The 10,436-nt window shown below is 39.5% G+C and overlaps 1 protein-coding gene across 1 annotated transcript; it reads right to left on the reverse strand.

Moving 5' to 3' along the window:
* Nucleotides 1-929: 929 nt before the first annotated feature.
* On the reverse strand, nt 930-1,847 carry LOC127802152 (uncharacterized). The gene has a single exon (XM_052337852.1). It carries the CDS (start codon nt 1,845-1,847, stop codon nt 930-932), a length of 918 nt encoding a protein of 305 aa, XP_052193812.1.
* Between the last annotated feature and the right edge of the window lie 8,589 nt (nt 1,848-10,436).

The raw sequence follows: 10,436 nt of genomic DNA on the forward strand, positions 1-10,436 counted from the left end.
CTGAAATAGAGCTTAGGGAGGAAACCCTAGGTTACCGAAACTTCATAGCTAATTTTGAATAGGATAACGTGCGTTCTGGGATTCGGCCCCTTCATAAAAATTGTAGATCAGGAAGATTAGATGAATTTAGAATTTTTAATCACTTGATTTGGATATCGGACACCCAAGTTATGGCCTTTTAAAGATTCAGCGTCTGTGCAGCTTTCCTAATTTAACCCAGCTATCTGGTCCCGAATTTGAAGCGATGTTTGGAGGCCCAAACGAACTCGGATTTGGACAAACCATAGCATTAAAGAAATCCTAAGAAGTCCTCTACAATATCTCTTAAGACATAATTCACGTTTTGGGATTATAACTTGGCCAAAAATTTGAAGGAATCACAGAAGGTCAAATCTGTCAGCACACTTTTTGCTTCTTTGTCTCCAATCTCCTTGTTTCCCTTCTTGCCATAAAAATTCCTTATGACCCAAGAAGCCCTAATCTGTTCAAAATAAAATAAAATAGTGTGAAGCCCAATTCCTATGAAATAAAATAAAACAAAATCAAGATGAATAAAATGACACAACTAACGTGCAAAAAGATTAAATACGAGGGCTAAATAATATAAAAATATGCGCTCTATCAGGAAGCAACACATTTCCTTGGTCTTCGGGAGCAAACATAATGGGGTCTTCATCCTCTTGAACCTTCTCCACCGAGTTCACGTGCAGCGCCTGGCATGCATATGCCTTTCTAGCAGAAGATGAGTCACCTGCCAAATTTTCTCCACCTGAGATTACATGTATCCTCTCCATAATAGGCTCATTACCGTATTCTTCTGCACTTGGTTCCGCTTCTTCCCTCCTCTGATTATTTATCTCTACTTTTTGCCGAGGCGGATGGCTTTCTCTTCTATTTGGGGCATCATTCCTTGGACGTGGGGGCCTCCTCTAGCTATATCTCTTGGGCTCCTCTTTTCGGCCTTGTTGGTTTCTTGGCTTATCCAGTATGAATCGATCGATCTTCCCCTCTCTAATTAACTGCTCAATCTGATTTCGTAGTTCCAGACACTGCTCTGTAGTATGCCTTGAGGTTTCATGAAATTTACAGAAAGAATCCATGTTTCTGCCCATCGGCTGATTGAAACGTGGATGGAAATTAATTAGCCCGGTATGTGCAATGAAGGAAAGGACAGCGGCTCTCGGCTCAGTAAGGGGAGTGAAGCTCCGAAATTGCATCTTTGGGAGCTCTTCTCTTCTCTCTACCTTCACTGATCTATCTGACCCAACGTCGTTTGGCCTTCCCCTTCTTTTACCTTCCCATGCTTCCAAAATTTCCATTTGGATGATGAACTGTTCAGCTCGAGCAAACAAGTCGACCATTGAGTCTGGCTCGATAAAGGCTAGGGATCTTCTAAGAGGGGCATAGGCGGTCCCATTAAGCAAGGCGGATGCTGCCAAACCAACTGGGAGGTCTCTTACCTCCTGTGTCGTAGCTCTAAACCTCTCAATGTATTGCTTTAGGGATTCGGTTTGCCTTTGCTGCAAGCTCATCAAATACATGGCACTTTTTTTCTTCGGGACGTAGGTAGAGAATGCTTCTAGAAATTCTTTCTTTAGTTGCTCGAATGAACGGATATGTCCGACAGGTAACTCAGTGAACAATTGTTGAGCTTGTCCTGCCAATAAGAGAGGGAAAGCCTTGCACCTGGTGATCTCGTTCCACCCATGCAACACCGCCATTGCGATGAAGTGTTGCAGGTGTCTCTCAGGGTCTTCTTTCCCTGAGTACATTGGGAGTTGTGGTAGCTTGAACCCTAGTTGCACTAGCTGTCTTTGGAGTTCTTCAGACAGGGGGAATCCCTTCATGGGTGCTTCCGTTGGTGTTGCCGTAATTTACTTCTGTTCCAGCACCTCTTCTATGAGGCACTTGATGTCGGACGCCTTAAGCGTTTCTTTCTCTACTTCGTTCTTACCGGGGAATGAGACGCAAAGAGCTCTTGAGTGGGTGCTCTCTGTCATCTCTTCGTACATGGGGGCTTTCCCTAGCCTCCTATCAAGGTTCCTTCCTAGGTTCTCCGCTAATGTGGTTCGATCATTACACCTAGGAATCCCAATTCTTATCCCTCGATGGGTTGTCTAGCGATCTCCAATGTCCTCCCCCCACACCGGTTTGTCCTGCTTGGGGAATGTGGATGTCTGGCATCAATTCATGCAGAAGAGCAGTAATCCCCTACAATCTTCTCATACTTTCTTCATTACTTGTTCTGAGCTCATTATTCTGGTTCTTCAGCTCTTCAAAATTCTTCTGTAACTGTTCATAATCTGATAGTAAGACCGTGGGTGGTACTATCCCGGAGGGCTCTAGGAGTGCTAAAGTTTCCATAGGGTTTCTCCTTGGGATTGAGGACTATCCCAGTGAGTGTTGCTCTTGGTTCGCTTGCCTTGCTGACGGGGTTTGCCTCCCCTGCCTTGCCACTTGTCTTCCTACCCCAACGACGTGCACCTTTCCTTTCTCTGAATGTTCCATGCCACCCAATCCAATGGTTTATCGTCCTTCCAGTGTTGGGATGTTTCCTGAGTGTACATCGTTGTCTAGGTGATCTTCCAAGAGTCCATGTACCGCAGGGTGCACCTGGCTAGGGTCTCCTGTCCTGGTACGAGTGCTCATTCAGGTTGGATTAAGCAGGTTTGCCAAACCAGTTGACTTTGTCCCCTTCGGCATCTTGTGTTAAGATGGGCTTTTAGTTGACTTTCCCACAGACGGTGCAAAATTGTTGTTGCAAAAATACAATAATTAAAATTTATAGGTGTGGGATGCCCGTGTATGCTGTCAGCCTCGAGATCTAAACAAAGACTGGCTCCAGGATTAGTACGGCCTTTCGAAGGGTTCCTTCCGAAAGGCACTTTCGAAGGCACTTTACGATAAGATAGAAATGATGTTACTGAAGGAACGAAGAGTCCTTCCGAAGGAACAGGCACTACTTCCAAAGGAATTGAGGAACAGAGAGTCCTTCTAAAGGAACAAGTGCTGCTTCCGAAGGAACTGAGGAACTGAGGGTCCTTCCGAAGGCATAGGTACTGTAGGGGGAAACAAAGGTTAGAAGGCTCATGGGATTCTCCTCCCACGCAGACCCTCCGATGGTTAAATCAGTAAAGGAAGGAAAATAATCGTAAGGAAAAGAAGGATAAATTTTTTAAGGAAAGTGGGAGAGAAATACCGATGTCTCGATGCCCCTCTAAGTGTTAGGCTTGGCCTTTTATAGGGATCGCTAATCAGAACACATGTCAATTCTAAAGGGATTCCTCTCGAACGAGTCCTTCGGAAGAAGTCCCGAAAGGTCCTTTGGAAGGAATCCCATAAGGACTTCCGAAAGAGTCCTTCCACAGCTGCTCCCCACACCCTCTGCTTCCGATTATTGGGGCATAACAAAGCCATTGCCAAAAGAGTTGAAGTACACCTTTCTAGGTGAAAGGGAAACACTCCTAGTTGTCATTTCTTCTAGTTTAACCACCCATCAAGAGAGAGAGCTGATCAAAGTTTTGAAAGCACACAAGAAAGCTATAGGATGGTCTATAGCAAACTTTCAAGGAATCATCCCTTTGATTTGCACCCATAGAATTCTTTTGGAAGAGAATGCAAAGCATGTTAGGAAAATGCAAAGGAGGCTTAACCCAAACATGAAGGAGGTAGTGAGAAAGAAAGTGCTTAAGCTTCTAGATGCAGGTATCATCTACCCAATCTCTGATTCTAAATGGGTTAGTCCAACTTAGGTAGTGCCAAAGCGATCCGGAGTCACTGTAGTCAAGAATGAAGAAAATGAGTTCATCCCAACTCACATCCAAATAGGATGGCGTGTGTGCATAGATTATAGAAAGCTCAATTCAATGACTAGGAAGGATCATTTTCCATTGCCATTTTTGGATCAAGTCATTGAAAGAATTACAGGCCAAGCATACTACTATTTCCTAAATGGGTACTCAGGGTACAACCAGATTTAGATTACTTTAGAGGACTAGGAAAAGACTACCTTTACTTTCCCATTTGGAACTTTTGCGTATAGGCACATGCTGTTTGGATTATGCAATGCCCCTACGACCTTTCAAAGGTGCATGATGAGCATATTTAAAAAAATGGTGGAACACATTGTGGAAGTGTTCATGGATGATTTTTCTGTGCATGGTAGTAGTTTTGAGACTTGGCTGGAAAATTTAGAGAAAATACTGACTCATTGTGAAGAAACCAACCTTGTGCTTAATTGGGAGAAATGTCACTTCATGGTTAATCAAGGCATAGTTTTAAGCCATATTGTCTCAGCTAGGGGGATTGAAGTGGATAAATCTGAAGTCGAAGCTATTCAGAAACTCCCTGTCCTCGGGAATGTCAAAGACATTAGGTATTTTCTAGGTCATGTTGGATTCTATAGGAGATTTATTACCTCATTCAGTACCATAGCACGACCATTGTGTCATTTTCTTGCTCAGGATGCCCCATTTGAATGGATATCAGATTGCCAACTTGCCTTTGAAAAATTAAAGAAAGCACTTGTTTCTACACCCATCATGCAACCTCCTAACTAGTCATTACCCTTTGAATTAATGTGTGATGCAAGTGACTTTGCAATTGGAGTTGTTCTAGGGAAAAGAAAAGATAAGAAACCTTATGTCATCTATTATGCTAGCAGAACATTAATTGAGGCTCAAAAGAACTACACCACCACAGAAAAGGAGTTGCTAGCTGTTGTCTTTGCCCTGACAAGTTTAGGTCATACTTGGTAGGTTCACTGGTGATTGTGTATACTAATCATGTTGCACTGAAGTATTTGCTCACCAAGCAAGACTCTAAACCACGTCTCATTAGATGGATCTTACTCCTCCAGGAATTTCACATTGAAATTAAGGATAAGAAAGGAGTAGAGAATGGTTTAGCTTTGGTTTGCATATGGACATTGGAAATGAGCCTTGCAAGATCGTTTTTGGTTCATGTTTCCACCACTCTTTTATTGGTTTTTCAAAAAAGTTTTGAAAGTTTACTTAAACCCTTGCATTGGTACACCTAATAATGGCGTTCCTCATTAGTGATATAAGAGCCTTGGCTCATTTCCATGTCCTATGCAATTGTTAGTGCAATGTGTATGAGTTTCGAGTTGGAAAATTCTCATTGTTTTGCAATTGCAGCTTCAAATGGTCGATAGCCTATAGCCATCTATCGACAACTCTAGGCTTCTTCCTTAAGGAACTATCAATCGGATGGAAGAAACTACCGACCATTTTGAGCAAAACCCAAAAGTTGTCGACAGTTTGCCTAGAAATTATCGACCATTTTCAGCCCAATCTAAAATTTTGGGATTTTTTTATTTCTGTTTTTTATGCAATGTGATTGATATCATACAGAACTAATTAATTCTCATGATATGAGATATCAATGACCGAAAAAATGATGCATATTACATTAACAAGGATATTAATCTAAAATTGCTATAATATTCAATGAGATTGAATTGGGAGGGTGATCGTTGACTTATACAATGTGATTGTATGAATGTATGAATGAATGGATGTATGTTATAGGTATTCAATGGTCTATAAAATAATATATTTCATTCTATTTTTGGGGATGTATTGAGACATAAGTATCATTGTAATTTCATTTTAGTAGGAAAAATGTATAGTACAAATTTCTTGTAAAATGAAGGAGCCATCAAGAGTTTGTGGCCTAAGGAGTAAGAAGGTCGTAAGGAGATTTCCCATGACATGGGTGCTGCCTGCTTTGTGTTTGATCCCTTATCGATGCTATTAATTGAGTCCAGAGGCTCGGATTTAATCAACTAGCTAAAAGTCCATGATCACATCACTTTGTATGCTTAAATTTATTTGTGTATGAGATACATAAAGGAAAAATTTAATGCATGTGTAAAGTGAAACCTCAAAAATAAATTATTAATTTATTTTGGATGCATGAAGTTTATTTGTGCATGAGATATATAAAGAACACTTTAATGCATGTTCAATGCGAAAATTCTCTGAAAATATATTATGAATTTATTTTGTTTGCATGAGTTTATTTATGTATGAGATACATAAAGGGAAAACTTAAATACATGTACAAAGTGAAACCTTTAAAATAAAGACAAAAATCTTCCCAAACATGCAAACTAATATTAGATACTATAAATGAGATTTGTCGTGACCCTCCACCATCGTAGGAATTCGTCACTCGATTGGGTGTGCCCAACATACCACCAAAGTGTTGAGGGTACATTTCTTAAAAGTAGATTGGATTTCCTATCATACCACCAAAGTGTTGAGGTCATAGATGTTTCAAATGGATCTCTAGTTGAGATGGTGGGTGTAACACCCCCTTTCCTAGATCTGCCCGAGAAGAGGTGCTACGGGAAAAAGAAAATAAACTGACTGATAAACTGAATTCTGATACCAATACTGTATATGTCAATTAACTGTAATAAAACTCTGAGTCAACAAAAACTGAAATCATAAACTGCATCTAAGGGAAATCCCTAAACTGGAATATAAAATAAACCTAAACTGATCAAACGCTAACTAATAAACTGACAACTCCCAGACATCTTTGATCTTGAGTGGCTCCATGTACACACACTACTGGACATTGCTACTAGGCCCCACATCTGGTACTCCCCCGCTAGGACCTGGAATGGTGAAGAGTACAAGGTGAGTTACAAAGCTCAGCAAGTAATAAACTGGAAAGGAAAAACTGAAGCTAAATCGAGAAATATTGATACTGATTAAAACTTACTGAACTTGTACTGAGAGATATAATAATCACTAGATGGCATTATAAGATGTAATGCACATAAACTGTAAACTAAATGCAGGTATGCAGTTTTGGCACGTAGGCCCACATAACTGTAATACATACCTGGCTGATCTGAATCCTGCATACACAAAAACTGTAAGCACATACTGTGGGCAATATGCCCCTGGCTCCCTGGTCGACAACAGGCGAGCAAAACAAAACTGAAAACTAAACTGGTGGGATCCCCATGGACAAGCCGCCTGGCGCGCTTAATGCAATGTTGTGCACATATATATGTTGGCACACAATATGTAGTGCTCCATATAAAATCGTGCCAAATGTTCATACCAAAAATGTATGCACATAATCTCACAAATAATGCTGACCATGTCATAATAATATACTAAACATGTAATCTAATATTCAATGTATTAGAATACAAAGATTCCATAAACTATGTATTATGGCATGGGCATGATTAGCTCAATATAATCTGGCATTTAAATTCAATAGGCGTATTGACTATTTTATCGAAGTTAAACTTGAATTGGACTTTCTGGAAGCCTACTTGAAATTTTGAGGAGACCCATCCGGATACTAGAAAAAAGGAATACGGATACTCTGAAGGGTATTTAGATAATCTGGGATAAAGGCTTTCGGATACTAAAAGAGACAACTTTAAGAAAACACAGAATTCAGGACAGATTGTTACCCTTTCGTATTTTAGCCATAACTCTCTGCTCTGAACTCCGATTGAGCTGATTAAAATTGATATGGAAATAAAATAGGAAGAACGACAACTTTCATGTTTTTCATTTTTCTAGATTCAGGCTCCATAAAGGTCAAAATTGGCCGGCAAGAGAACAAAAGCTTTCTGGAATGCTGAGTGGACAGATTGATACCCTTTTGTATTTTTGTCATAAATCTCTGTTATGAACTCCGATTGATCCGATTCAAATTTCTATTGAAATACAAGAGGAAGACATAAAACTTTCATGTTTTGATTGTTTCTAGATTCGGGCTCCATCAAGGTCAAAATTGGCCCGCAAAAGAACAAAACTCAAAGAGATAACTTTAAGAAAACACGGAATTCGGAACAGATTGATACCCTTTCGTATTTTTGACATAACTCTCTCTTCTCAACTCTGATTTAACTGATTCAAATTGATGTGGAAATAAAAGAGGAATACCTACAACTTTTATGTTTTTAAGTTTCCGAGATTCGGGCTCCAGAAAGGTCAAAATTGGCCCGTAAGAGAACAAAAACTTTCTGGAATGCTGGGTGGACAGATTGATACCCTTTCGTATTTTGGCCAAAAATATCTCTTATAAACTCCGATTGATCTAATTCAAATTTATATGGAAATACAAGAGGAAGACCTACAATTTTTATGTTTTGAAGTTTCCGAGATTCGGGCTCCACCAAGGTCAAAATTGGCCCGCAAGAGAACAAAAACATTCTGGAATGCTGGGTATCCGAATACTGAATTCTTGTATCCGGATACCTTCATCTTCCAAACCCAGAAATGAGACACGGACAGAGATGCCATGGATTCAATTTAAAGCTAAATAACAACACCATTCCAAAAGAAATCTTGGGAAAACAAGTCCCAATTGGTAAGAAACAATTATATGAATGAACAACGGATTAAAACTTGAAGAATCAAAGATAAAGATCCAATGAATAATCTGATCATGCACACTGTTACGCATATATATATGTATGTAAAAACTGATCTGCAATTCAATATAGATCCTACAAAATTTGAGTTTGATTGCTACACATGCTCCCGTAAGAATGATTAACAAGGAAAAGAACTTGCCTTTTGATTTGATCAATCAACCGATGAAGACCAACGGATGGAACTTGGATGAACTCTAGGCTTCTTCAATTTGTTTTCTTTGTTCTTCACGGCGTGACTCTATGCTAGAGTTTAAAGGCTTATATATATGTATATATAAGTAGGAAATACAACCCTAAATCCCATAACTCACACTCCTTTAATAATTAGGAGACTATAATTTAATCCCTCTTCTCGCAAGGATTCTTCCAACATAATAACTCTTAATTAAATAATTTAATTCTAATTAACAAACCTCTAAAAGACTGTCATGTCCTTATATTCAATCCTCACAATTTAATAAGAATCTAATGCTATTTAAATATTATTTTCTCAAATAAAATCTCAATTGCCACATTAAGTAATTAACTCGCAATATCTTAAACTGAAAATTAATGAAATAAATTAATCATTGCTAAATAAATACTAAACCCTCTGATGGGTCGTTATAGTGGGTCTTGTCTATGAATATCACTCTCCAACATACCACCAAAGCGTTGAGGAATAAGTGGCATATGGGTCAGTTGATCGAACCTCACATGAGATGTGATAGGCAAGAGTTGCCTATTCAAATATATGGGTATCCCAACATACCACTGAAGTGTTGAGAGGTATTCATGCAGGAGAGAACTCAATCACTTGGCACAAGTCCCCTTGGGGATTAGCATTTTCCACCATGGGAAGTGTGGGATTCGAAAAATTGAGTGGGAGGTACCATTTGGTTTGAGACCGAACCTAAATGGATTATTCGTCAAGAGTTGACGTGTATGTTGTTAAGAGTTAACGGGGGCCTTAGTGTCATTGTGAGATAATGAAAGTGCTATTAAGAGTTAAAAGTAGGCCTAGATGCAATTTCTAGAAGTTTTGGACAAAGGGGCCAAAATGGTCGATAGCCTTGGGAAACTGTCGACCGTTTTGAGAAAGGCTGTCGACCATTTTGAGACAAACTGTCGACAGCTCCTTGCAAACTGTTGACAGTTTCTATCGATCTTGCTAGTAGAAAGCAAGATCAATTTGTTATTTTGTGTAACGAAAAAGCTAGGGCACATGGCGGGGGCAGGCAAAGGGAGGACAGTGTGCGTCTTTCTGGTTTCATCCATGTTCTCAACCCAATTTCCATGTCTCTTTTCTATTGTGAGGATGATTGGGTGACTAGGGTTTTGTGTATTTGATATATAAGCCAAAAATTGATGAGAAGAACAGACAACAATTGTTGCATTGATTTCTCTCAACCCTAGCTTGATTTCTTCTCCACTTTTAGAGCCTGAAAGACTCTCTGATTGCCCTTCTTCCTCAGCTCCTTATTCTTCCATTGCTATAGTAACAACCTAAGCAAAACAGTGAGACTGTTTTAATCCTTGTTTCTTTTTCATTTGAACCCAATTTTCTCTTCATCCTATATCTCCCTTACTCTCTTTGTCTAGCACAAAGAGATAGTATAGGGATTTACCATCTTGCTAGAGTGTGCACTAATTAGGCCTCCCTTGTATTGGAGAGTTAACTTAGTCTAACCGAAAGCTGCTCGAAAGCAAGGAATTGCTGCCACTGAGTGGATTACAGCCTCTACTAAACCCCATGTGGCATGGTTTAGTTTCAGTTTGCATATGGACATTGGAAACGAGTCTTGCAAGGTTGTTTTTTGTTTATGTTTTCGCTGTCCTTTTATTGGTTTTTTGAAAAAGTTTTGAAAATCCGCTTAAACCCTTGCATTGGTACACCTAATAATGGCATCCCTCATCAAGTTATACTCAACATGAATCCTCTAAGGAATGAGGTGGAAATGCAAGGATTAATTGGTTAAATGGTGACTCTAGGGCATTTATCTCACTATTCACGAAGAAA

This window comes from Diospyros lotus, chromosome 5, assembly GCF_014633365.1.
Source record: "Diospyros lotus cultivar Yz01 chromosome 5, ASM1463336v1, whole genome shotgun sequence".
NCBI lineage: Eukaryota > Viridiplantae > Streptophyta > Magnoliopsida > Ericales > Ebenaceae > Diospyros > Diospyros lotus.

Coding starts and splice junctions, on each gene's coding strand:
- LOC127802152 (XM_052337852.1), bottom strand. CDS start 1,847: ATGAAGGGATTCCCCCTGTCTGAAGAACTCCAAAGACAGCTAGTGCAA.